Source organism: Aythya marila (genome assembly GCF_965140915.1).
Source record: "Aythya marila genome assembly, chromosome: Z".
Classification (NCBI taxonomy): Eukaryota; Metazoa; Chordata; class Aves; order Anseriformes; family Anatidae; genus Aythya; species Aythya marila.
The window spans coordinates 43,417,228-43,444,899 of record NC_139080.1 but is presented as its reverse complement, the minus strand read 5'-3'; the positions used below and the strand labels follow the sequence as shown (position 1 = coordinate 43,444,899).

Here is a 27,672-nt window from a genome sequence, read left to right as displayed (position 1 = left end):
GGGCGCGGCCCCCTCACCCCACCCCCGCCCCTCCCCCCCCGCGCATGCGCGCTGACAGAGGCCCCGCCCCTCCCCGGGCAGCCGTCTCCCCTTTCTAGTAACTTCCCCGGTGCGCGACGTCATCAGCGCGCGCGGGCGGCCGAGCCGGGTGTTTCCGCCCGCCGCTGAGGGAGCCGGAGCGGAGCCGAGCGCCGAGCGGGGCGGAGGCTTCGGCCGGGCTCGGGAGGTTCCGGCGGGGTTCGGGAGGTTCCGTCGGCGGCGGCAGCAGCAGCAGCAGCAGCGCGCGGGGGGAGCCGGCCCGGGCGCGGCCGCCATGTCGGAGAGCGCCGAGAGCCCCGCGGGGCGCCGCAGCCCCCCGGGCTCCCCCGGGCAGGGGCAGGGGCAGGGGCAGGGCGCCGGGCAGGGCCCCGCCGAGCCGCGGATCATCAAGGTGACGGTGAAGACCCCCAAGGAGAAGGAGGAGTTCGCCGTGGCCGAGACCAGCAGCGTGCGGCAGGTCAGGGGCTGGGGGCTGGGGGCTGGGGGCTGGGGGCGAGGGGCGAGGGCTCCGTCCCCTTCCCCTCACCCCCCTCAGCGCCGGGGCCTCCCCGGGCTGGTTGCGAAAGGCCCCGGGCGCGCTGGGTGCCTGTGGCGCACGCCGCGGGAGGGGGACACCTGCTGAATCATCGGCTGCTTCCTGCCGGCTGCTGCTCGCCTTGGCTTGGGGGCTGGCCACGCGGCTCCTGCCCGCCCGCCTGCACGGGTCGGAAGGCGGCCGGTGTGGGGAGGGGTGCGGGCAGGGTGGGTGCGAAGCTGGGGGGTCCCTGCGGGTGGGGGAGGGAAGGCGTCGCCACGGCAAAATGCTTCCCAGAGGTGAGGTTCCCGCAAGGCGATCCGGAGCTGCTTTCGTTTTCAGTAGGGTTTGCTTAAAACGTACCCTGAGTTTCCTTTGAACGAGGCAACCTTTTGGCTTCACGTTGTTTTTCTTGTGTGTGGCTGGTAACTGCAATCCAAAAATTGTTAACGTGCACCGGTGTCTGGATACAGTGCCTGATATCGTGCCTTAGGGATGAGACAAAAGACACAGTTGTGGCTATCGGGGCAGCACAAAAGACGAGCTAAACACTCCCGAGCATAATGTGCGGTGCCAGCACCTTGGCTGAAAATCAGACTTTTGCTCCACCTAGTCACTGTAAAGAAACAAAGTGATGCTTTTTTTTTTTTTTCTTTAAAGTTTTTCTTCTTGAGTCTGTTGTAGGTGTTTTTTTTTTTTTTTTTTTTTTTTCTTCCCTGTCAGCATTTGGCTTGTAAGAATCCCAGACGCAAGTTTTATCGAGGCCTTCGCTCCTGCTGCCAGAGGTGTTTCTCTCTTATCTCCACTGGTCTTCTGGCAGCCGCAGCGCTGCATGCTATCTGCCACTCTGTCCGCAAGCTTAATCTAGGCGTTTCTCCCAAAGGTAAAATGGCTGTGTTTGCTTTTGATGTTGTCCACAGCTTTCCCAGAAATCTCAGCCAGAAAAAGGTACTTTGTTTCTCTCTTCTCCCTGCATGTGTGAGCAGCGTTAATGCAGTTGCTGTAAAGTTCTTTGCTTTTTTTTTTTTTTTTTTTTTTTAATAAAAAGATTCATATGCTGGATCCAACTAAAAGATCGTGTTTGTCCTGAAAAACAGTCTGATTGTGGGTATTTGGGTATTTCAGGAAGTAAAAATACACTTACTTAAGGTGTGAATTTTGTAGGATATCTTTAACAAGATTGTTTCAGATGTGGATGCCAATTGAGGTTTCTGTAGTGGGCGATTGTCTCAAAAACTGAAATAGACGAGCAAGAAAGAACATAAAACAGACATACATTTTTAGGTGATTGACAGAACATGCTGCTTGAAACATCTTCGTTGTCAATATGTCTTAAACTAAACATTGTACTGCAACTCTGTTGGATACATGTACACAGATCAGATTCACAGTTATGTCTTTGTTCCCATGAAATAGGATTGTCCGTGGGGGTCCACTGTTTGCTGTGAGTCCTAGACGGTGCCCCAACCAGCACTAAAAAGTGCACCGTCCACTAGTGAGTAGTATCGTGCTGTTTTTCTTAACCTGTAATCATAGACTGTTGTTAATAATAAGCGTCAGCAGTAAGTGCGATGCTTCTAGAGTCAGCCCTGAAAACAGGTCAGTCTCAGATACAGAACAAGTTGAACATCTGTTCAGATGTGCCTGGGATCAGTAAGTGTGTGTTTGTTGTTACGGATGGGCCATCCAGGTCTACCATATTCGCAGGAGGAAAAAAAAAAAAAGTGCTAAACGCATACAGCAAAATAAAAACTATTCAGTGGCATATTTCAATAGCTGACATTATGGCTTTGTGAGTCGCTTATTTGTTGGCCACTTTCAGCCTGCTGCCAGAATAAAGCTCCTTTTTTTTTTCTTTTTCTTTTTTTTAAGATAAATACTTAGAGCTATTGGGGCCAAACATGGGGTTACACAATATGTATCTTATGTTGCTCTGTTAATCTAGAATCATAGAACATCCTCGTTTGGAAGGGAGGGGCCTCTGAGAATCACCAAGTCCTACTCCCGGCTCCACACAGGGCAGCCTAAGAGTTAAGCAATGTATCTAAGAGTATTGTCCAAAGGCTTCTTGAACTCCAGCAGGCTCGGTGTTGTGACCACTGCCCTGAGGAGCCTGTTCCTGCACCCAGGCACCCTCTTGGTGAAGAACCTTTTCCTAACACCCAGCATGGAGCAACTTTAAGCCGTTCCCTTGTATCCTGTCAGAGAGAAGAGTTTCCATCTCTGCTCCCCCTCGTGAAGCTGTAGGCAGCAATAGGGGGATCACCTCTCTGCCTTCTCCAAGCTGAACACATCAAGTACTCTCAACTGCTCCCCTGAAGTCACGACCTCTCAACCCTTTACCACCTTTGTTGCTTTCCTTTGGACACCTCTAATAGTTTAATATCTGTTTTATGTCATGGTGCCCCAAACTGCACACACTACTTGAGGTGAAGTGGCACCAGTGCTGAGTATAGTGGAACAATTGCTTGTTTTCGTGGAGTAGCCATCCTGTGCTTACTGTACCCCAAGATGTGGTTGGCCCTCTGGGCAACCAGCACATATTGTTGACTCAAACTGAGCTAAACCATGAGTCAGAAGCCTACATCCCTCTCTGCAGGGCCGTGCTCCAGGTGTTTGTCCCCAGTCCTGCATGTACATCTAGGATAGCACCATCTCAGGTGCAGGATCTGGAATTTGATCTTATAATTTTAATGTGGTTGGTGATGCTTAGTGCTCTGATCTCTCAGGGTCTCTCTTTATGGCCTCTCTACCCTCAAGGGAATCAACAGCTCTTCCTAATTTAGTATTGTCCACAAACTTGAATAATGTGTGCTCAACTCAACGTAAACCAGGTTTGCAACTGTTCTACATCAGGGAGGATTTTTCTCATGTTGGAAGACCTCAAGAACACAGGAATTGCTGTTGCTGCTTCTGTGTTGTGCATCCAGAACAGGCAGTAAACAGGTTAGAACACAAAATAGCTTCCAAGTGCAAAGCTGCTCTAGGAAGTTAGTTAATTGCAAGTGCCACACATCTCTCTTTTTTTTCCCCTTCTGTAACTGTTTGTGCTGTGCACGTTTGCTCAGTGTAGACAAGGAACGAATATATCCTTTCTTTAACTGTGTATGATAGTGAATTTGCAGGCCTGTAGAGTGCTTTGCGCCAAGATTTCTATTATGTAGGTGAAAACGAATACTTTTGAGCCTTATGACTACGAGTTCCCATTCACTTGAGCTCAGTAAAACTGTCCTTTTTTTTTTTTTCTCCTTTGCTTTATATTGTGAGTTCATGGCAATAAAATGTTCACAGTTCTTTGGTTAGCAGAGCTGATTTAGCAGTGTGTTTTGTTAAAGCACATACATGAAGAGAAGGCGTAGTCATGTTAATGAATGCTCACATCCTAATGTGAATGACTTTGGTGGTTTGAGTGATGCGGTGTTGGAACTGGTTATATGAAAAACAATGTGACTTCATCCTTTACTCTCTCTTCACCACAGGGCAATATTGGAAGAGCAAAAGCTTGCTGAGATTTACGTTGTGCTACTTGGAATGCTAAGTGTTAAAACGTGCGTCGAACCTTGTTCGAGGTTTTATTATTACAATTGGTTCAGAGTTGCTCTCCAGTGATGTGCATGCAGACTGCAAGATGGGAAGATGGGCAGAGTGCAGTCTGCAGTAGTAGCATGTTTATCAGCTTGTGTTTTTTAAACTAATTGAATTATGTGTGTTAATGTATACATCCTGTTGGGACTCTGCTTCTTGACAAGTGGAGATCTCACAAAGTTCTATTCTATGATCAAAACTTGAGTGAAATTTATGGTCGAAACATTAGATACATAAATCCTGTATTTCAGATTTGTGCCTGCTGCTACTCGTAGTCGTGAAGAGGCTATATTCTACTTACAAAGATCACACAGGTATAAAGGTGTTAAGGGGAACATTGTGTAATTGGGTAGTGGAACATCTTTCCCAACTTACATAAGCTTTTAACACTTGATATGATGTTTTCTTTCATAAGTGCAGGTTAATTTTTGTTCTTCAACCTAATCCAGTTCTGTCTTTGTAGTCAAGGGTTACTGAATGGTACAACCAGAATAAGATGAGACCACATATGTTATATGCTGTTCTTTCTCAGTATCGTGATCAAGATTCCTGTTGTCATTCAAGACTCTTGAGTATATAAATTGTTCAGCTTCAAAGTTGAAGCATTTTCCTTTCCATGGTTTTGTGTCTTGCTGCATTTAGACACGTTATCGATGTGTCTGTATGACTCTTCGTGGACTTTTCCATATACTCTGATTTATTCACAATCTTTAAGGTCCTTTCCAATCCAAATCATTCTCTGACTTTGTTTCTGACTTTTTTTTTTTCTACTGCTCAGAGTTGGGAAATATGATTAAAGTTGGTTTAGAACAATGTCAGGCTGCTGTGGTGGGCTGCCACGTCCCACCACATGTGCTCTCACTCTCCCATCTCAGCAGAACAGGTAAAGAAATCAAAATGAAGAAAAACCCACAGCTTGTGGATTGAAATAAGCACAGGGACATTGCTGACCAATTACTGTTGTGGTGAAAGCAGACTTGGCTTGGGGAAGATTAATGTGTTGCCAGTTGCACAGAGCAATGAGACATAAGAGCAAACTAAAAGCACCTTTTTCCCCACTCCCTGCTTCTGCCTCCTCTGCCTGAGCAGTGCAGGGGAATGGGGGCTGCAGTCAGTCCCTGATGCTTCATCTCTGCCACTCCTTCATGGTCACTCTTTGCCCCTGCTCCCCATGGGGTCCCTCCCATGGATGCCGAACTGAGCCTGCGGGGGCTGCCCACAGGCAGCAGCTCTCCAAGCTCTGCTCCCACACGGCTCCGTCCCACGGGGTCCATCCATCCATCCCCAGGAGCAAACTGCTCCAGCACGGGTCCCCCACGGGTGGGCAGCAGCTCCCCCCAGGAGAGGGGGCTTCTGTGGGGGCTCTCCATGGGCTGCAGCCTCCTCCAGGCCACATCCACCTGCTCCACCGGGGGCTCCTCCACCCATGGGGGGGCTGCAGCGTGGAGATCTGCTCCATGTGGGACCCATGGGCTGCAGGGGGACAGCCTGCTCCACCAGGGGCCTCTCCCTGCACAGCCCGCAGGGGAACTGCTGTTCTGTACCTGCAGCACCTCCTGCTGCACTGACCTTGGGGGTTGCAGGGCTGTTCCTTACACATTTTCTCATTTTTTCAGTCCTCTGTCCCAGCTGCTGTTGCATGGCAGATTTTTTTTTTCCCTTTCTTCAATCTGCTTGCCCAGCTAGCATTGCTCCCTGGCTGAGCTCTGGCCAGCAGCAGATCCCTTTTGGAACTGGCTCTGACCTGGCATGTTGTAGCTGCTGGGCTCTGCTCACAGAGGCCACCCCTGCAGCCCTCCCACCTAACTCAACCTTGCCATGTAAATCCGATACAGCTACTATTTGGCAGAACAAAAACCTGAAGAAGAAGGTATGTTGTCTTTCCTGACAGTTGACTTAGTTAACTGGTGTTTCTGACTTTCATTTATGATACTTATCAAGTGTTTTCTGATAAATGATTGGCAGAATACTATGAAGTATTTTGTGTGCAGATACTTTTATGTAGAATACATTTCATTTTGATGCTTTTGATTTTTGAGCTGTCCATGTCAAATAGTGCCCAATACAGTGCTGGCCTTCCTCCTGTGGATTTCTGTGGGTTTGTTCTGCAGTCATCGGTCATCCTTTGCTTTGGAGTAGGGAGCATGGAGTTGTAAAAGATTCTCCTGTGTACTGTCTGAAATTGTGAAAGCCTGAGAAAATCCTAATGGATTAATTAATACCTGTTGTAGAGGTAACATGGTAAGATGTTCTGTATATTTGAGCCAGTCGGCATCTGAATCTAGTGACGACAAACCTTGGCGATGTAGTGAGGTTACTAACAGTGGGAGTAAGGTTTGGTCAAAGTTTCGAGAATTGGGGATTACGTGGTTACATGGAGAAAAAATCTGGTTTTAGACTTCTTGATGGTGATGGGGTTAATAGCTCCTTATGCGTGACAGACCTAGCCATCATGTCTGTCATTCACTCCTGTTTTATGTTCTCTATCATATTAAATTTAAGGCTTGCTCAAGTCAAATAATTTAGAGATATTTACCTGTGTGGTCAAGTGAGTAATAATTCTACTGGCAGTAACTCACACGGCGGTTTTTCCTCAGGAAAAATAAATGTTGCCTGAGCTCTTTGCAGTGAAGTTGAAAAATGTGACATCTTAAGCTGTCCCTTGTGAAAAAGCAACTACAGGGTAAGCTCTCAAAAAGCAGCTCTACTGCACAAATCACAATTTGCATATAGTCCTTTTATGCCCTTTTCCAGTCTCACTGACTTGCTAGAGAACAGTCTTGTTCTGCTGAAAGCACCATGGTTTCCATCAGCAGGTTGCAGAGCTCTTTTCCCTCAGAGGAGGGAGGTGCCGCTGATCATTTCTCCGAAGTCATTGCACAAAGAAATGGAGTGGCTTGCTGAGGATTGCCTGGAAGCGAGAGAACTGGCTCTAACACGAGTCCTGGGTATTTCCACTAGATTGCACTGCCCTGGTTTTCCTTTCTGGACTTGTTTGGCTTGTAAACTCATCAAGAATCTGAGTTTGTTTCTCAGAATTACTTTTTTGTCAGTTTGATTTGGTGTAAGAATTTGAGGCAATAATTTGATTGTGAAACTAGCACGTGTAATTGATGAAGGCAAGGGCAGATAGTAACTTTCCATCAAGTCAGGACAGACAGAAAAGGGTTGTGTGGAAGCCTGATTCTGGGTGCACTTTCCAGCTCTGCTTTGTCTGCTGCAAACAGTGGGCTCTGCCAAACGTGCTTTGCTGTCCGTAACCACGAATACTTGTCCCCCTTCCGGTACAGCGTCCAAGAGTTGTGCAATGAAAACTCCCTTGTTGTCGATACCCTTTCATTCACAGTCATAAGATCACCAGATATGATTCATCAGGATAGGAGACCGTGGCTATCAGCAGCTGCATTGCCGTGCGTGCATTTATTTGGTTCTTCTGGTTCCTCATCTTGGGTTCGGTGTACGTGTAGCCACTGATTCTGTTGTACAAAAGGCAATATGTATGTAACAGGGCTGTTATTTGAGGGACTGCTGGGAGTCTAAATTGCAGTTCTGCCATTTAGATGCAAACCTTTGCTTCCTTGTTATCCGTTACCAAGCTCAAAACAGTTTGGTTTGGGAAGAGTGCAACTTTGCTTTTTTATTGTTACCCAGATAAAGTTGTAGCTTAGTATTTTCAAAGCAGTTGCAGTTTTCTGGAGCCTCCTATACATGGGTTTTCAGCAGTAATTGGATGTTAGTTCCCTGAGGCCTCTTCCAGACTGTTACTGTAATTTAATTTTTCAGTATGTTGCATTAAGTCAAGGTTGAGAGGATTTGAATTTTTTTTCCCCATTGATTTGTTTTCTTCCTTTTATAGTTTTTACACAGCGTTTTCTGGAGGGAGTGGGTAGCTCCATTGTTGCTGATTTTGATGGCAGAGAATGAGTCAGCAGAAAGCTTTTGAATCCTAATGTAGTAAGACATCAAAGTACGGTTTGCATTTTTGATTTTTACTTTGCCTGGAATAGCTTTTTAAGGGACCCTCCTAGACAAACTTGTCAGATGATGGGAGGTTAGTAGGTTAAGGTGTAAAGTATGGATGTGCTCTGCAAAGTGACTGCAGAACAGTCTCTTTTAGTCAGCTGTTGTAGTTCGTGTGTATTCAGACACATGGGCTTTGCTCAGTGACAAAATATTTACTATAACGAGCTCATGTAGGAATTATGCAAGTTGGATTATTTTCATGCTGGTTCAGGGCTGGGCATCAACAGTGTTGTTCACCTGAATGTTGCAAAAACCTTGAGGGGTAGTCAAGCTGAGAGGTGTAACAGGAGGCCTAACATGACTTGTGGAGCCTGTTTCTGTGAGAGCGTGGAACAAAAGAGCAGAGTTTTGTTAGCCGAGCACTGGGCTGAATTTTACTGAAAGTAGTGTGACTTCTGCACATAGTATCGTTCAAATTGAGACTGTTAACAAGGAGTGCTGTTTATTAAAAAAAAAAAAAAAAGTTAATCCTCTAAATGTAAAAAAAAAAAAAAAATAAATAAAAAATATTGCTCTCATCCTTTAAAGAAAAATTAATAGAAACAAGGTAAAAGGATAACATAGACCAAGTGCTTCAACATGACTTCAACATCAGCTCTAATTCACCTGATCATCTCCCCTGTTTCCTCGTTGGCTGAGTACTACAGGTTCACAAGCTACTCGACCCTCCTCTATACCATACATGTACAATTCTTCTTTTTTTTCAACCCTTTAATTTCTCCTTTCTTATGTTTTTCGTATCTGTGATCTTTGTTCTACTGTCCCCTCACTGCTCATCCTCTTTCTCTCAAGCTTCTATCTTATTTTGGAAGAGTGAGGCCTCCTACAGCCCACTTACCTACTTAGCATTTCTCCTTGTTATGATTACACAACTACCTTGGAATACAGAAAATTAGTTCTCTACTGCAAAAACACAACTTAGTTTCTCACAACTCTAGTTAAGAAAGCTGTCTGTTTATTTGTTTTGTTTTTTATTTCCTCCTTGGGGAAACCAGGGCACTCTGTCTAGATGTTAGTCTTGTGTTTGTCTGTTCACTGTATTTCTTTATACTGTTTCTTTAACAATGTTGTCTAAAGGTGATGTCACTTTTAACCTTATTTTTATTGTATTTTTACTTTCTATTGTATTTGCAGCACAATGAGCTAGTTTCTGTGAGCGTGATAGGTGTTTGGTATGGTAAGCCATTATTTATTCCTAATATTACACTGAAAGAAAACCTGTTTTGAACTGAATTTTTGAACAGTAAATTTAGTTGGCTAAAACTATTGTTTGCAGTGCAGCATGCTGATGAAAAGGAAGTCAGCGTGGTAGAACTGCACCTAAACACTCATTGCTTCTCGCCAGCTGATGAGACTTCGGACTCCTCCACTCTTGCTTTTCCCAGGTGACGAAGTATTTTAAAGCATTCACTGTAGCTTACTGGCAGTATTACTTAGTTCAGTTGTACAAATAGAAAGTGTAGTAAGTCCCAAAATTTATTTTCTTACATCTGCCTAAGTGTCTCATCATCATCTCATTTCCTTTACTCCCTTTTCTGTTGGTTGTATATGTTTAATGTGAGATATTGAGTTGGTACATACTGGATTGACCCCTGGGAAAATAAAATTGATAGAGTTGCCTTTGCTAGTCACATCTAGGAGCTTCCAGAGTTTACACCTATGGTCTTTCACTACCGTAGTGCTGTAGCACAATATCTGCCAAATGTGATGAGGAGTCCTATCAAAACTGCACAGGCAGGATCTGTGGGAGTAAAGTAATTGCCAGTCCTTTTTCTTGTCTTTACATTGTCTTAATTGAAAGAAGCTTTTGTGTTTTCACCTTTATGGTGGGGCAATGGTTTTGTGATTTAGTTACCAGTAGCAGTGAGAGTTGCTTGCGCACAGTGGATGAGAGAAAGTTCTCTGTTCCACCCTTCCTGACTTTATTTCACAGTACAAACAGTAGCTATGTGCATCATCACAGAGTGGTTTGGGTTGGAAGGGAAGTTAAAGCTCACCCAATTCCAAGCCCCTGCCATGAGCAGGGACACCTCCCACCAGCCCAGGCTGCCCAAAGCCCCATCCAGCTTGGCCTTGAACACCTCCAGGGATGGGGCATCCACAGCTTCTCTGGGCAACCTGTGCCAGGGCCTCACCACCCTCTGAGTGAAGAATTTCCTACTAATATCTAATCTGAATCTGCCCTCTTTTAGTTTAAAACCATTCCCCTTTGTTTTATCACTCCGCTCCCTGACAAGGAGTCCCTCCCCACTTTCCTGTAGACCCCCTTTAGGTACTGTCAGGCTGCTCTAAGGTCTCCCCAGAGCCTTCTCTTCTCCAGGCTGCACAACTCCAACTCCCTCAGCCTGTCTTCATAAGAGAGGTGCTCCAGCCCTCTAAGTATCCTCATGGCCCTCCTCTGGATCTGCTCTAATAGGTCCATGTCCTCCTTGTGCTGGGGACCCCAGAGCTGAATGCAGTGCTCCAGGTTGGGTCTCACAAGAACACTCAAATGTAGATCTAATCATTTTCTGGTACTGGCAGGGATCAGGTGCTGTTGAAGACTGGCTTATATTAAACCTCCTCCACCCCAAAGCAACACATTAGATGCTGACAATTTAAAAACAAACAAACAAAATAAAAAAACCCAAACTTTTGTGTTCAAAATGTTCTGTGAGCCTGCTTTTTACAGATATTTAGATGGTTCTCTTCCCTCTGCCTCAGGAAAAAACAGTGTGCTGTTCACTGGCCTGTTTTGCTGTTGATGGTATCTTTGATTGTGGAGAGTAATCAGCAGACATTTGCAAAATAAATTCCATGTTAACCTATTTTTTTTCAGTGTTTTTCTTTTGTGAGTGAAATGTCAAAGAAAGCTCAGTCCTGCTTGGAACCTCTTAGTACCTTCTCATTCGTTTTAGAAATCTTAAGATTGTGCTGAATCCATGTGAAACTGATTAAAAAACAAAGACTTGACTTCATCTTTTCTATCCCCCCACCCTGCTACTGGGCTATTAATGTCAGTAGGCCACGGTTAACTGAAATTGGCTCAGTACTCAGGATAGATGTGTTATCCTGGCTGGAAAGGTGATCCCTTGTGATTTTTTGATCATGCACATACATTGTGGTAGAGGTTCCTTTGTTGTCCTGGTACACTGGCTTTTGCATTCATGTCTTACAGTAATGTTTTTGCAGGTCATCTAATCAGCTTCACATGATAGTAGGGAAAAGGATGTGTATAGCCTTTGATGCCTATATACCAGTAATATTAGATACTCTGTGGTTTTAGTCTATAAAAGGCGTCTTGTTTCCTTGACCTCGTGGGTAAATAGCTGCTTTTAGAAACAGGTGACAGGGCATGGTTTCAGCTTTCTGATGGTAGTTAAGTTGTGGATCTCCCTGTTACAGCATCTTGTGAACATATGATAGTAAATGGGTTTAGGTAATGACGTTGTTCTTTGGTCTGGCATAATATCTTTATTATTCTGCATTATCTTTGTACCAAACTTAAAGTATTTCTGCAGTTTTTATGTTGCTCTGGAATGTGTGCTCTCAGGACTAATTAACCAAAAGAATGCAGAATAGGAAGCAACTGCCTACGTCGTTGCTCTGCAGAAAAGGGCCCAGAGTTTATACCTGTTAAATAGTCAGCACTGCTATTTTTACGTATGGGTTTCTTTTTCTTACAAATGGAAATACAGCTTGCAAGATGTGGAGTTCATCCTGTTATCCTAGCAAGGGTGGATAAGAATGCATGTGGAATATTGTGACCCCTTTTGAGTCTTACCCATACAATATGACTGGATTTGAAAATTCAGAGTGGTGAGAATTATTGGATTAGAAAACACTGCCCTTAAGGAAAAGTTCTTAGGAGAAGAACAGTCTGTTTGCATTGGCCGTGGTGGGCAGGACAATGAAGAAACAGGAGAGTGAAGCACTGGAGTAGGTTTCTTGGAAGAAAGATAGAGTCTATCGCTGGGGGCCTCTGAGAACAGGCTAGATAAACATGCCAGTAATGGTTCAGGTAAGTGACCCAGTTGGGAAGAAATGGACTGGAATTTTGTGGAGTACTTGCAAGTCTAAATATTACCAGCGTGAAATCTGACTTAAATGTTGTTTTAATAAGAACCAGAACTAACTGTGTGAGCAGATGTAAATAACCAAGGAGTACCTCCTATCCATATACAGAGGCCTTTTATCTCTATTGTGTCTCAGCCTTTTTTTTTTTTTTCTTTGCATCTGTTTTTTCTCTTCCTTTACAATAAAACCTTTCAATTAGAGACTCTCTTTCAAAGTATAATGCTCTGGGATTTTTTTTCCAGTCATGCCAGTTATAAAATGCAATTTATATCTTATTGCAAGATTAATATTTGTATTTTCTGTAGCAGTGAGAATTCCTAGAATGCTTGGAAATTTTCATTTCAAGTAGTGTGGTCAATTTAAATTTAAAATGTTAAATAGGGTGACCTCGTGGAGGTCTTCCTAACTGCCTAGGATACCTTTATAATAATTAGCCTACTGACTAGTGTTGTTTAAGAATTTGCCAGGCTTTGCTATAATAGTCATTCCTTAATGTTTTTTTTCCTGGGTATTTTCCACTTTACCTTTTGTGATTTTTCTTTTTCTTTCTGTGAGAATGCTTTTCTCTAGAAAAGTAAAATCTAAGTCAGAACTCAGCCAAAGCATGCCATGGTTATTACTGGTTAAGAAGGCAGGGAGGCATACAGTGGCTTTCCATGTTCAGTGGTGTTGAGGAGGTTCCAGGTCAGCTGAAGTATATGGTCATTCACTATGGCCTGGGCTGGAACTCTAATTCATGTGGCTACGTCATTCAACAATGAGAAAGCATTGTCACCTGAGAAGTATCTTTTACCTGTGTGGAAAGTGTGCTGGTTTTGGTTTGTGGAACGCATCAAAACTGTCTGAGGAGAGAGTGCTTCTTCGGTTAGTTCCAGTGAAAGTGCAGACAGATTCATTCTATTGTAACTTTGTATCCTCAGTCTGTCAGCAAATACGTGTATCTAAAGAAAATTGTGTAAGTATATATTAGTTTATGTATGCTGCTATGTAATTAAAGATGTGATTATATAAAATTACCTATAGGCATGTGTGTGGTACGTATCAGTAGTACGTACTAGTATACATTGTCATGGATGTGTGCCTGTTTGAAGGCACAACAGAGTGACTTTAAGTGGAATCAGATTTTTTGTTATTGTCAGCTATATAACTAGCGGTCTGTGAAACACTAACTGTGAAACACTTTCATCTTTATTACATGGAAGAGGAATGAGTTGGTTGCCTTTCTTTGGAAAAAAAAGGTTGAGTGAACTTAAGGAAGTGTTTCTTGATTGTGTGAATCAGAACATGTAGAACAAGTGCATTAATACGATAAACTTGAACAAAGTAGCTTGTCCTTTAAATTACTAAGAAATTTAGCACTTTGGTATTCAGTTATGTAACTGTACATTTTTTATTTTTTTTTTTTTTAGTTTAAGGAAGAAATCTCTAAGCGTTTCAAGTCCCACACCGATCAGCTTGTATTGATATTTGCTGGAAAAATTTTAAAAGATCAAGATACTTTGACTCAGCATGGGATTCATGATGGACTTACCGTTCACCTGGTTATCAAAACACAAAACAGGTAACTGGTTATTGATAAACAGACTTCTATTTACCTTTAGGACATAAAAATATTCTTAATTATTGATCCGACAGCTTTCTGTGTGGCAAAACTAGATTTCACTAAACCACTCAAGTCAGCTTCTTTGTCACAGTTGGTGCAAAATAAGTGTGAAGTTACAATGTTCTTTTCTCAGGCTTGTGTTGTATTTTGATTGAATTCGTGTTTCTAAATTCAAGTCTTTTTGCTTTAGTTTTTTAACTTTGGTATTATTGCCAAGTGTTGGCTGCATTTTTGCTCTGTAGTTCTCTTAGATATCATGTTTAACTGACTGTGTCTGTTGTGCACCTTTCACACTTAAAAAAAAAAAAAAAAGTGGTTAATTCTTACTGCTTTGGTAAAACGGGGAAATAAAATTCTTGAGAGCGAGCTACCTTTAATGGAACTAATTTATCTGGATGAGCAGACAGACTTCGCTTGAGATGTTTTGTTTTGGTGAGACTACTTCTAAATGATAGTGAGAAAGATGCATCAAGTTGAGCTGGCTATGCCATCTGCACATTACTTCTTGTGAAATGCCCTGAAGGAAAAGAATTGACTGAAAATCCTTTTGGCAAGTAGGGTAATATATCCCTCATTTGAATCTAGCTCTCAGAGTTAATAGCACGCTCATTGTGCTAGCCTGAAAGTGTTCTTGCTTCTGTTCTACTTAAGACTCCCTTGTCTGTAGTGAGGATCATCTGTGGGAAAAGATCAGATGTTGGAGGAAGGAGCGTGAGACTAGTAAGGAGAGAAAAGAAGTATGCTTACACTTTGTAGGCCTCACCAGGTCAAAGGCATTTTCATTACATTCAGGCACCTGTCAAAAGTGATGGCTGAAAGTAAGGTCTCATGACCATCTCAATATTGTATTCAGTATCAGCCAATACTGTAATTTTGTGCTCCGTGTACCTGAACTAGCATTCTACTGTTGTTGTGACTTTTTTTTTTTAACTGGGCTCTTGAGTGTGGTTTCATAAGAGGCTTCATTTGAGAGGTTTCATGAACCCATAGTTAGTGAAACCAGGATTCCTTTAATTGCCAGCACAGTGGGAATCCTCTTTGACGTAGTTCAGGATGATGTTATACCTTCTCATTCTTCTTACCGAAATACTTGTTTTTTTGCTTTACTTCAAAGCAAGACCCTTATACCTGCCAGTGTGGCCTGGCAAGTGCTGATTTTCAGCCATGAGTATCAGAACTGAATCGCTTCAAACCATTTCACACATGCCATATACCTTTCTCTCAACTGTTACTGCTACTGTTGATGCCATATACCTGAACAAAAAAAAGTTCTCCTCCAAAACTAGATCTCAAAAAGATCATCTTTTCTATTGTAAACAACATTGCACGTGTAGCTTTCAAGTAGGAATCCTCACATATATTTTTCAACCAGGATTGGTTACAGGTATTTTATTGAAAAGTGCTAGTGTTTACAGAAAATATTTAAACTTTTTTTTTTTTTTTTAATACAGGCTTCCAGTATAGTCTTCTAATTTAGCCAATACAGCTTCAAAGTAGCAGTGATTAGTAATGGGTAGTGAAGATGTTCTGAAGTTCTGAATGTTACAAGCAAACACCGTTTTAGGTGCCGACAAGAGGAAACATCATGGTAAAGCAGATTTAAAAGATGTGTGCTTTCAAGGATTTTCAGTCAAAGGCTTGAGGCTGAAAGACTTGATACCTAAAGCACTATCTTGAGGGTGTATACCCCCAATTTCAAAACAGAAGCACGCTGAAATGAAGTTTTCAGTCTTGTCCAATTTTCTCTCCTGCTTTGAGATCTCTTGACAGTTACGTGGAGAGGTACATTTATTTCTCCAAATAGCTCCTCAGTTGAAGAACCAAAGAAGATATTGTTTATTTTTTTACCTTTTGCTTACAGAGAAAAGATTTGTGTGTTTTCTTGAACAAATGAAACCAAATAGCTTCATTAGAAAGTTCATACTCACTGTTACCAATTTTGCAGTTTATGATCTTCATCACTGAAGTTACAGCTGCTTGGCTGATGGTAGTAATCTTGTGTTAAAAGTTGGTGGTTGCTGTTAATGCTTGTTCTTCTCAGGAGCCCAGAATTTCACCCACCTTACGTCAAAGCCAAGTATTCAGGTATTGCCTTTCCCAGATCATTAGCTTGTTATCTGGAAAGTTCCCTCTAGAGTGAGTTTTCATTCAGCAGATTGTGTGTGTGTTTTGATGGACCTAAAAGTCTATTTTTTGAGTGCAAATTAAAACAGGCAAAACTGAATTCATAGGAGTGATTATGGACTTAATGAACTGTTAGATCTTGTGGACCCAGATTAATTTTCTTTCATAATTGGAATATCAATAGGAACTTGAATGAGGTTATTAGGTCCCATATCACCTGGAACATTCATGACTCGGCATGCTACATTTTATTTGCCATTTACAAGAATGCTGGTCAAAATCAGCAGGATATACTAGCAGGTGGGGTATTTATACTGTCATGTTGATGACTTGCAAAATGTTTCATTTTCCCCTTGGGTTCTTTCAGATGTGACATTTAGCTGGAATCAGAGCTCTTAAACATTCTAGGGAGGCCTCTGGACCTGAGTCATCTCTCAGCCTTGGGGGGGTGGGGAGAAGGATGTTTTTTATTTTTGAATTTTGTTCTGTCTTTGCTTTATTGAAACAAGAATAGAATTTTATTGTACCAGAAAGGCACTGAGATGAGCTGAACTGTAAAATTTAACATAATGTAATCCTCATATCTTTGTGTGAGATTTGAGTGAATAGTTTCTTGGAGTTATTTTACACTGTGATTTTTAATAATAAGTACAGTTATTTATCGAATTGTTTGAACCAGATAGGGGAACTGATTTGTGCTTGAAACTAGCCTCATTTCTTTGTGTAGATGGCAAGTTTGCTTTAAATGAGCTCAGTTCCGTAATCTCTTCCACCCCATGGCAGCACCTAAACATATGCCTCTGCTATAGACAGGTGTGATGAATATATGAATTGGGCAGCTGTTTTTACCCTGTTCTGAGTCTGAAACTTTATTGAGGTTCTGATATTTGTCTTGTAATGAAATAAAACACTAATTGAATTTCACATTTTGTAAGGCATCCTATTAAATATGTGACATGGAATAAATTAGATTTTGCTAGTCTTTATTTCTTTAAGCCCCAGGCATGTAATTGGTACTGTCTGAGGGCTAGTGTTACTGCAGAATAAGGCCGAGGATTCCTAAAGCAAGGTAAGGACTGAGAAAGCAATATGTTGTTGGGTGTCCCAGGCATTGCATGAGAAGGTGGTAACGGCTGCAGAGGGGCAAAGGCCCATCCATTTTCATAATGTTAGAAACTACTGTTGTGAAGAACAGATGATGTTGCTGATGTCTGAGAAGGGTTTGTTATAGGAAGCCATCTAGAGATCTGTGATTTCTGAGAAGTTATCAGAGTGAAATTTAAGATTCTCAAGTATGATGATGCTATTTCTGTATTTAATGACCTTATTTAAATAATCTTGCTAAACTTGTTATTTTAAAATTTCTTTTAGATCACAAGACCACACAGCTCAACAAACAAATACCGCTGGCAGTACTGCTACCACATCAACATCAAGCAGTAGTGCCTCAACAACAGCTTCAACAAACAGTAACCCTTTTGGCTTAGGTAAGAATGTTTTGTTAGGTATCATGGTAGGTATCTTCCCTTGGATTCAGATAATTGTCACTGAAACTTTATTCTATAGTAAACAGGACTTAAAAAACACAAACAAAAACAAGCAAACAAAAAAACCAAATATCTATGATGTGTGGGTTGTAGATGGGGTTGTAGACATGGGTTGTTTCACCTTCAGTAGTAAGGTCCCACTGATGTTGTTTGCTGGCATTATGGGTATTGAAACTTTTTCCAGTGCATCTGTTGTATCTTGTATCTATTATGTGAAGCTAAGATCTGGAACAGAAGCAGGAAAATCCTGCTAAATTTATAATTAATCATTTGTTAGTTTCAATCTTCTCTTTCAAGAAAAAAGACTGCAGTCTGATTTTAAAAATACTGTGTATTTCTGTAATATTTTTTTCATGCTTTTACATCTTACGCTTTTTAAACAAACCAGAATTGAAAAAGCTGTTAGGCCAAGTGCTTTTTAGGTGTAAACAGTTCTTTAGACTAGTATCTTCTAAAAATGTGGATTTTCTGTTCAGACTCAGCAAAGGAGGAAAATGAAAAGTTCTTGGTGCAGCAGTAAAAAGAAGTGCCCTACTTTTAATTAGAATAGGGAATACGTGTCATATTAGGAGTGTTATAAATCGCTCAGTCCCAAAATAGGATTATAATCAAAGTTTACAATTTATTAAAGGAATAGAGGTAAGCAAACAGCGCTGGGTGCGTCGGGAGTCTCCGCTCCACCTAGACACACACCAGTTACATCAAGTAGCTGACTTTTATGCTCCTAGGCTAATACATATTCATTACTACTTTTTTTTTTTTTTTTTTTTTTAAAAAAAAAAAAAAAAAAAGGGGTTATTATAATTATCTTCCAGGATCCAAACCCTCCTACTGGAGCATGCGCATCAGTCTCCGGTGGTCCCCCTGGGGGTCTCTGGGGATCTTTCATGCTGAAGGCTCGTAGTCTTCCTCTCAGTTTTTTTTTCTTGTCCTTCCCCTTTGTACTCCTTGGAGGCATGTCAAAAGCTTACACAGTGTCCCCTGCAAGTTTTGTCTTCTAGCCGTCCTTCAGCTTCTTTCTTTCTTCTCCTTAATCTCCTGGCCACCTGGGCAGATATCAGGGACTTGCATAGTGTCCCATTCAGAAGCCATAACAGTTACTAGTTGTTAGCAGTTGTTCTGAAACCCCCAGACATCAGAGACTTCAAAGAAAGAACATACAAATACAAATAGCTCTCTATTGACACTTCACGTGTTAAAATATTCCTTTGCAAGGTACAAGAACTATATACATTAACCATTCTGTTTTTCTTAGACTTGTGGTTATACAAGGGTACGTAAGACAGAAGGTCACATTCATCATACCATGCGGCCCCAGCACTGTTCCATACTGACACGAATCAGATGAACGTATCTCACAGGAGGTCTCTTGGTTATATTGTAAACAAGAGGAGATGAATAAATGATTATTAGAAATGCACTGGAACATGTTAGAGGGGAAAACTCCAAAGGCCTCTAACAAGTTATATTTCAATGCAATTTGAACATTTTTTCAGGTGTCTTGTTATTTAAAGAAGCAAATTAAGTGGATGACTTCATCAGGCTCATGAAGATGGACTATTGCATTTATTTTGAAGTGTGGGATATGTTCAAGTATTTTGCATTTTGAAAGAACATGGTTGTGTTTAAAAGTATACCAGAAACTGAAAGCTCAGTTACATTTTTTCCTCCCCTAAAGGTGGCCTTGGAGGTTTGGCAGGTCTGAGTACCCTGGGTTTAAATACATCAAACTTTTCAGAGTTGCAAAGTCAGATGCAGCGGCAACTTATGTCCAACCCAGAAATGATGGTTCAGATAATGGAAAACCCATTCGTTCAGAGCATGCTTTCAAATCCTGACTTGATGAGGCAGTTAATTATGGCTAACCCTCAAATGCAGCAACTGATACAGAGAAATCCGGAGATCAGTCATATGCTGAATAATCCAGATATAATGCGACAGGTATGTAGAAAGATCTCTGTAAGTTCATGACGTTTCATTATTGTGTAACTGAATGACATAGCAAGAATAGATATTAGTAACTGAGATACTGCCAAATGCTGACGTTTTCACTTTAGAATGGATTTCTTATTAATACAGATTAAACGTTCCACTTCCTTAGACACTAGAACTTGCTAGAAACCCTGCAATGATGCAGGAAATGATGCGAAACCAAGACCGAGCCTTGAGCAACCTTGAAAGTATACCAGGTGGATACAATGCTTTGCGACGTATGTACACAGATATTCAGGAGCCAATGTTGAATGCAGCACAGGAACAGGTGAGAAAAGATTACAAATGCCTCTGAGGGAAAATATTTTTCCAAAATGAAAGAATATAAACAATGTAACTTTTCAAGTGTGTACTTGGCAAAGCATTTCTATAAGCTTGAATTCACTATGTAGCATCTTCTCTCTTCAGAGGAAAGATGTTCACAAATTCCGTGCCTTTCTGAAACTGAAGAAATACAGATAAAGTTTTGTGGGTCCAAGAAGCTATTTTAAAGTTAATGAATTTCTATGTTAAGTTACTACAAAAATCAAAATTGCTTTACTTCTTTGACTTGTAAAATTATGAGGTCTAGGAAAATTGTAATGGCCTGTTTAGTGACTTGGAACCTAAGATGAAGTTGGAAGCTGCTATACAGGAGGTGGTCTTACTGTGATCAAAATACTAGTGTAGTAGAAACACTGCTTTCTGAAAGAAATGGGATTTTCTTTTTTTTTTTTTTTTTTTTTTTTGAGATGCTCGCGTTTCTTAATGTTGGAGTCTTAAGAGTACTTACAATGAGTTACTTTAGGTGGGTGAGTATAACCAGTCAAGAGCCATCAACATGTATCTTCATGTTTGTATTTGGAAAGGTAACCTGCCATTTATAGTGGACTTTAAACAGTTGGCTTTTGTAGATGATATGTTTGCTTTTCCTTCCTCTGTAGTTTGGAGGTAACCCATTTGCTTCTTTAGTAAGCAATGCATCATCAGGAGGGGACAGTCAGCCATCTCGTACAGAAAATAGAGATCCTTTACCAAATCCCTGGGCTCCTCAGTCCAGTTCTCAGAGTTCCACAACAAATACCAGCAACAGCGGTGAGAGTGGTGGCAGTAGTACTGTTGGAAATAGCAACTCTGGCAGTACGGGACAGAGCTCAACCATACCAAATTTGGGACCTGGATTAGGAGGTGTGTCTATTATTGTAGTTATGTGTATTTACAAATACTGCAGAATTTGCTGAAATGATACTTTTATTAGAAAGATTTGGATTTAAAGTTTTTATTACAGTTTGTTTTAGTAGAACATTTGACTAGTGTCAAAGTCCTCTGTACAAAAACAAACATGAAAAGTAAACTAAGAGTGATAATACATGGGTATTGCCTTAAAATAACAAAGGTGGGGAATCTTTAGATGAGTGATAGTATTTTTCTTGTTTGGAGACAAACAGGAAAACAGTTAATAATTTAAATGCCTGGTGGGACTGCTTGTTGGATGCAGCCTTTTTCTTAACATATTTCTAGTATGCATCTGTGTAAGCAAAACCACACAGAGTTACGTTTCAGTGATTAAAACTTGTAGAAATCAAGTGGTTGATTCTTGGTTTTAATTAGTCTAATTCATTTGATATGGTGCTTACAAAAGTGTCCTTGTACTTTTTTTTTTAAGCTGGTATGTTCAACACACCAGGAATGCAGAGCTTATTACAGCAGATAACAGAAAACCCACAACTGATGCAGAACATGTTGTCTGCACCCTATATGAGAAGCATGATGCAGTCATTAAGCCAGAATCCTGATCTTGCAGTACAGGTAAATGCATCTCAGATAGTAACGCATGCATTTAAGTTTCTTTTTTTCTTTTTTTCCCAGTTGAATCTGTGATAGGTATGTATTGACCAGATTCAGTAACTGTCTGCAGTGAATGGCACAGTTCTTGAAGTATGTCAATGCCTAGCTCAATGAAATTATTACCTGGTTACCTTTAACAATCCGTCGCAGTGAGTTCTGTGAATTTGTAGTAGAAATCTGCAGACATTCTTTTGAAGTAACTTGTAAGTTTGTGTATGTTGTGTACAGCCCTAAACTTGTGACCTTGCTTAAGAGACAGTTAAATAAAACAAATTAAGGAGTTACAGGAGATAGATCTGCTAGCAAATAAATACCAGCACTAGGCTGAGAGAAGTGAAGGGGAGGTGTTGATGCCAGTTTTAGGTGTTATTCTGGTTTTATTTTCTTACCTGTGACTGTTGCTTGCTATAGAAGTACAGATACTGCTGTTCTGTGAATGGTACAGAAGTGCTTCCAAACTTTAGTTTGAGCAATAATATCCAAAGTCAAATGCTGAACTCACAGAACAGAAATCACTTTACCTAAGAAATACTGGCTTGGAAAATATGCCTGACTTTGTGCCGATGATGTTTACAGAGAAACTGTGTCGTTTAAATATGTAGTGGACATGAGCAGAAAAGGATTGTCTTGTGGTAAAAGTTAGGTTGTCTTGCCAAGTATTTGGCAGTATTTTTGCTTAAAAAGATTAAATAAAGAATAATACAAATCCCTACGTTGTTTTCATGTTGGTGGTTTATAATGAATTCTGGTCAAAGTAGTAGCAGATGATTTTTCTGTGAGGTCATTTTCATAGATGATTACCATCCTCTCTGTGATTTATATGTGGTAAGTAATTGTCTTAAAGCCTACTGGTTTCTACTGTTTGGTCTTTAATGTTAAACATTTTTGTCCCGTAGATGATGTTGAATAATCCTTTATTTGCTGGAAATCCTCAGCTTCAGGAACAAATGAGACAACAGCTTCCTACTTTCCTTCAGCAAGTAAGATGAGATACTTGTTAATAATAAATGTCACAACTCAGTGGGTGATTTTTTTCAGTAAGCTGTTGTCCTTTCTTATTTGGCTAAAAGACTGTTACATACGTTCTCTAGACACTACATTTATCCCATGTTAGTTTATCCCTGTGAATTGGAGTAAATAAATGCATATTGGTAAGATCTTACTGCAAGCAGGCAGTGTTATGAGTCAAATTAAGACACGTGAATTACAGTAGCAAGTTCAGTGCTCAGAAGAAACTAGTTAAATTGTTTTAACTACATGAATGGTTGTGATGTTTCATGATGTCACTATGTTGTGATGACTCAGTATGTGAGAAGCTAATACCACGCTTATATTTTGAAATCCACAAATAAATGCTAGTTAGCGAAGACACAGCAGGAATCATTTCTATGATTCTGTGATTTCTGTTCCTTTGATCTCTCTTTACATCAGTATCCACACCATGTTCACAGTGTAGATACAGCCGCTTCTTAGTTCTCACTATGTTGTGTCAGATGATGGATAGCATTAGCAGATGAACTAAACTGAAAAAATATCTGTGTTAATCTCAGAATGTTGACAATATTTCAGTTTGTACTTCCTCACTTGCCTGTTGGCATTATATGATGGGGCTAGGGGACAGTAACCATGAAATGTTTCTGAGTATAATGGAAACACATCTTTGGCAATAATGGGCAATTACCTGCAAAACTAGGAAAATTCATCTGTGAGATACTCCACTGGCAGCTTTTATGAGTCTTAACAAGAATTGCTCCTCAACGTCTGGAATTAGTAACACTAGTAGAGATATGATCACCTAAGTGTTCTGAAAATCATCGGGACACCATTTTCTGTATAAACAACTCTGAATATTGGACAGTAATTCACAGTTTATAGATTGTTTTCTTACAGTGATGGCAGCAACTTACTTTGGGGGACCCAGAATGTTTTTGAAGACTTGGGTAGACTTTGCCAGCTATATGCTTAGTTATTCTCTGACTTCTAGCTATCACAAATATAAAAATCCAAGAGAGGAATGCAGGGTGTTAATAGATGGCTGTGTCTTGTTACACACCCATATTCCAGACAGATTTGCTGCAATTCTGCCCTGGACCAGAGGAATTTTGACCGTAATATGTGCAGTTATTTGTTAATCTAAAATGTTTTTGCAGCAGAAGGAATTTGGTCTAGTTGCCAAGTGAAGGCTGCTAAGATTAATCAGCCTGTCTGCTGTTTGAATTAAGTCTTCGTACTAAGATTGCGTCACTTGTGACTGAAACAAATAGCTTTTTACTTGTGGGTGGCATCTCTAAGCAGAGGTGAGCATAAGCCCGCAGTTTTAAACTTTTATCTAAAGTAGGCTGGTTTCTGGACATTTCAGAAATCAAAAGGAATTGCATTTTTTATCATCTGTGGATGTGAAAGTCACTTCTTAGTTGAAGTCACAGTAGAGTGAGGGCTCTTTAATGCTGTGCATTTGGTTGCTGGTTTATCTTGTACTGTATGTATTTATATTTCTACAGTCGGCAAGGTCATTAAAAGTATCAACACATGCACAAGCTATCATGATCTTATTGCTCTGGTCTGAATTTAGCTAGGAAAGGGAAATACATCTTTTTATTAGATATCTTTTTGCTGAGTTTCATTGTATTCGGTGTTGTTGCTCACCAGTAGTATGAAACAGAGACTAACCCTAGAATTATGATGGACAAATACAATCCTATGGGCTTCAAAGGTGATAGTCTGCTAGAAGTAACGAAAAATACTTTTCCTGGTGTACTCCTTACTTGGAAGGCTTTGTCCATCTCTAGAGAGTTCATCGATGACCTTCAGTGGAAGTTCTACCAAAAAAATGATAATGTACCTGAAGGATTTCATGTAAATATTCAAATTTCAAGTTGAAAAACAACTGTGGAAAGAATGTCAGATTCTATAAAACATCTGTGATCAAAAAATAACATTGAACATCTGTATATGATTCAGTTACAAGTTTCTCTCCTTTTCTTAGATGCAGAATCCTGACACATTATCAGCTATGTCAAACCCTAGAGCAATGCAGGCTTTGCTACAGATTCAGCAGGGCTTGCAGACACTAGCAACAGAAGCACCAGGACTTATACCCGGGTGAGAATTGGTCTTTCAAGTTTAGACAAGAACTCCTCTCTTGTACTGTATTGTTCCTTCTTTTTACATGTAGAGATTATCACATATAAAGACTTTGTTTTGCCTTTTTTTTTTTTTTTTTAGTTTAGTTTCACTAAACTTGTTTTGGAATCTTTTCATGATTTTGTCTGCAGTGCATTTTTAAACAGTGATGGCTATGGTCTTTGTCTTAGTATGCTACTTAAATTGTTAGCCACTCTATATTTGGCAGTATTTTTACTTGGTTATTAAGTTTAGGATCAGAAGAGACATTATAATTATGCTTGTGTATATTATTCAAGTGAGGTATTTCTTTCTGTCATTTGTGCAGATTTAATCCTGGTTTAGGTGGACTGGGAAGCACAGGAACTCCTACAGGGTCCACTGTTTCTAGTTCTGTTCCCAGTGAAAATACAAGTCCAGCATCAGGATCTACTGAACCCAGTCACCAGCAGTTTGTTCAACAGATGTTGCAGGCACTTGCTGGTGCAAATGCTCAGGTAATGTAGATCACTATATTCTTTTTTTTTTTTTAATTATTATTGATTATATCATTTTTCACTTTAAACCACCAAAAAGAAGTCTTAGAATTGAAAGAAGAGCTCAGAATAATTATGGCCAAAAGAAAGCAGAAGTGGCTTAAAAGTGGTGTTGCAGCTGTGCAAGTAAATAGTTGAAAAACATCAAATTTGAGTAAAAGTGTCCTCTGAACAGGATTTTTTTTTTTTATTTTTTTAATGCTCATCTTCATAGCCCTGAATTTCTAAAATGCCTGGAAAGATGCAAATTGAGGTGGTGAGGTTCATTGACAAATGAAAGGTTGGCTCAGGAAAGAGCTTAAGCTTGATGAAAACAATCATCTCTGTGCTTTTTGTTGTTACTCTGCAGCTGTGACTAAGTCTCTGTTGTAGGCTTTGGAATAGCCACACTTCATTTTTTTGGGGCCTGAATTTGTTGTATGCTTCATGGACATCCTGCAGGTCCAGGCTGCAGTGTACCTTGTTACGCTGTCATGTGCTAGGCTACTGATGGAGTATTCTGCTTAGTTGTGTTTAGGGGAAGCAGGTGGTGGCAGAGATGGTGCCAGTGAGGTGAATTCTTAAGAGTCAGGTTATGTCTTTACTTTGTACTGGTTTGGAGCCATTACTGGTAGTAACTTCTTCATGGATGAAATTGTTGAATTTGAACAAAAATACAATTAGCAGTAGTTGCAAAAATTTTGTTTAATATCTAAATTCTCATTGATTACAAAAACTGTCTTGGTATTAATCCAGCATGTTATTTTCATATAATTTTTCTAACTGAAAAATGCCTTTGAATTGAATTAGAAGAATTTTGCCACATGCACAGGATCAGTCTATAAAAGCTGTCAGTTTGCTTTATGCTGAAGCTTTCTAATAGTTAGAATTCTGGTAACTTTAATCAACAAATACTTGTAACGTTAAAAGAGTTGATTTTTATACCAAGCAAAGAAAGCCTAATGCATTCACCATTGCCAGCAGCATTATCATTAAAATCTTGCTGTCCAACATAGCTATATTGAACTGTTTAAAAAAAACCCACAACTATATATATCTTGTGTATGTGTGTGTATATGTATGTATATTATCTATATATAGTACGTATACATAGCTACATATATGCATATATATTACACAGTATATAATATGCATATAATTGGTATCTGTAGCTAATATTAAGAAATTATTCTTAGGATATAAATTTACCAGATTTAATTGTATTCCATTTTTATCAAACAAGCAGCTTTTCCTGTAGTTCAAGAATGTCATTTAAGTGTAGATACTCTTCACAAATACAGTATAATTCAATAGAGAATTGAACTTTTGTCATATTCTAGTTTCAGGAACGTGAAAAGGTTTAGGCTGATCTTAGTAAGACAGGGGAAATTGCATGACCAACTATGCTTAAATCATGTACTTTGCCAAATATGTATTATGGTTTTATAGCTTAAAATTTTGTTCTTAGCAGTTACAAAATCCAGAAGTTAGATTTCAGCAACAACTGGAGCAGCTGAGTGCAATGGGCTTTTTGAACCGTGAAGCAAACTTGCAAGCACTAATAGCAACGGGAGGCGACATCAATGCAGCTATTGAAAGGCTCCTGGGCTCTCAGCCTTCATAGCAGTGTTTCTTTAACTTGAAAAAATGTAATTTATTTTTGATAACAGCTCTTAAATCTTTAAAATACTTGCTTTATTTCATTCTGACTCTTGGGATTGTCTCGTTATAACTAAAATCAGTCTGATGCATTTTAAGGTGGAGTGCAGTAGTTTACTTCAAATAATGGGGATCAATGAATTTTCCCTCAGTTGTTGCATGCATCACACTTCTTTCGTTTTGCATTATTTGTGATTTTTTGAAACAATATCAGCTTTCGCAGTTGGGTGAACAGGTTTTGTCTCACCTGCAACTGGCCAATTTATTTACTACTTAAACATTAGCCTTCAGTAGTAATTTATGTAGAATACAAATTTAAAAGGAAACAAATTAAAGCTATAATTTGTGGGTACCAATACTGCTTATTGTGATTTCAGCATGTACTTTTTGCTAGCAAAATGCTGTAAGATTTATACCACTTGAGTAATCTACCATTTTTGCTTTAATTTGTATAAAGTATAAACACAGTATATATAATGGAAACAGCTCATTTCTAGAATTTACACATTGCAATATAATGAAATTATAAGTAACCAAAAAAGCCAGAAAAAAAGTCACAAGACATGTTTTCGGTGTAGAATCTTTCAGCCTATTTGGTAACCATCTCAGCAAAAAAAAGCTTAAGCAAGTTCGTTTAAAATATACTAGAAGTACTGTTCTGGTTATCTCTTTAAATCTAACTGTACAGAAACTTGGATTGTAACATTGTCTCAATATTCCTGAAGATTAACTGTAAATTACTTCAATCATTGTGCAAATTTAAGGAGTACTGCCCTGTGCTCTCAAACTGCTTCTAAGGCTTTTGGGTTTGTTCCACTGAGATCTTAACATGTATTGATTTGCAATTGGCAACATTAGTTTTTCACAGTCATGTGATACTCGAATTGCTTTTAAACACCATGTAAAAATACTGTATATCTTTTGAGTTTTTTTTGGTAGTTACCTCTGTTGTGCACAGGTAATAAATAAATTAAAAAATCTTTAAGCATCTTGCCTCTGTGTGTTTGCATTGGATGATTTAGAATTCAGGATGACTGACTACCTTAATAGCTGGCCTTTGACCGT

General features: G+C 40.0%; 1 protein-coding gene across 2 annotated transcripts; it reads left to right on the top strand.

The window, feature by feature from the left end:
- Nucleotides 1–86: 86 nt before the first annotated feature.
- Nucleotides 87–27,595, top strand: UBQLN1 (ubiquilin 1). Of its 2 annotated transcripts, none has more exons than XM_082783492.1 (11): nucleotides 87–496; nucleotides 13,627–13,778; nucleotides 17,316–17,431; nucleotides 19,170–19,432; nucleotides 19,593–19,751; nucleotides 20,407–20,650; nucleotides 21,129–21,271; nucleotides 22,207–22,290; nucleotides 24,297–24,412; nucleotides 24,762–24,930; nucleotides 26,420–27,595. In XM_082783492.1, the coding sequence occupies exons 1-11, from the start codon at nucleotides 314–316 to the stop codon at nucleotides 26,570–26,572; spliced, it is 1,782 nt and encodes a 593-aa protein (XP_082639618.1). In that variant the 5' UTR covers nucleotides 87–313; the 3' UTR covers nucleotides 26,573–27,595. The 2 variants fall into 2 exon arrangements, with proteins under 2 accessions (XP_082639618.1, XP_082639617.1); XM_082783491.1 differs by having other exon boundaries at nucleotides 126–496; nucleotides 26,417–27,595.
- Nucleotides 27,596–27,672: the final 77 nt, after the last annotated feature.

What these genes read in the sequence shown, in the direction of transcription:
- UBQLN1 (XM_082783491.1), top strand. Translation starts at nt 314, where the DNA reads ATGTCGGAGAGCGCCGAGAGCCCCGCGGGGCGCCGCAGCCCCCCGGGC. An exon ending in CAGTAACCCTTTTGGCTTAG is followed by an intron (nt 17,432 to 19,169) that starts GTAAGAATGTTT and finishes CCTCCCCTAAAG; the next exon opens with GTGGCCTTGGAGGTTTGGCA. An exon ending in ATCCAGATATAATGCGACAG is followed by an intron (nt 19,433 to 19,592) that starts GTATGTAGAAAG and finishes CCACTTCCTTAG; the next exon opens with ACACTAGAACTTGCTAGAAA.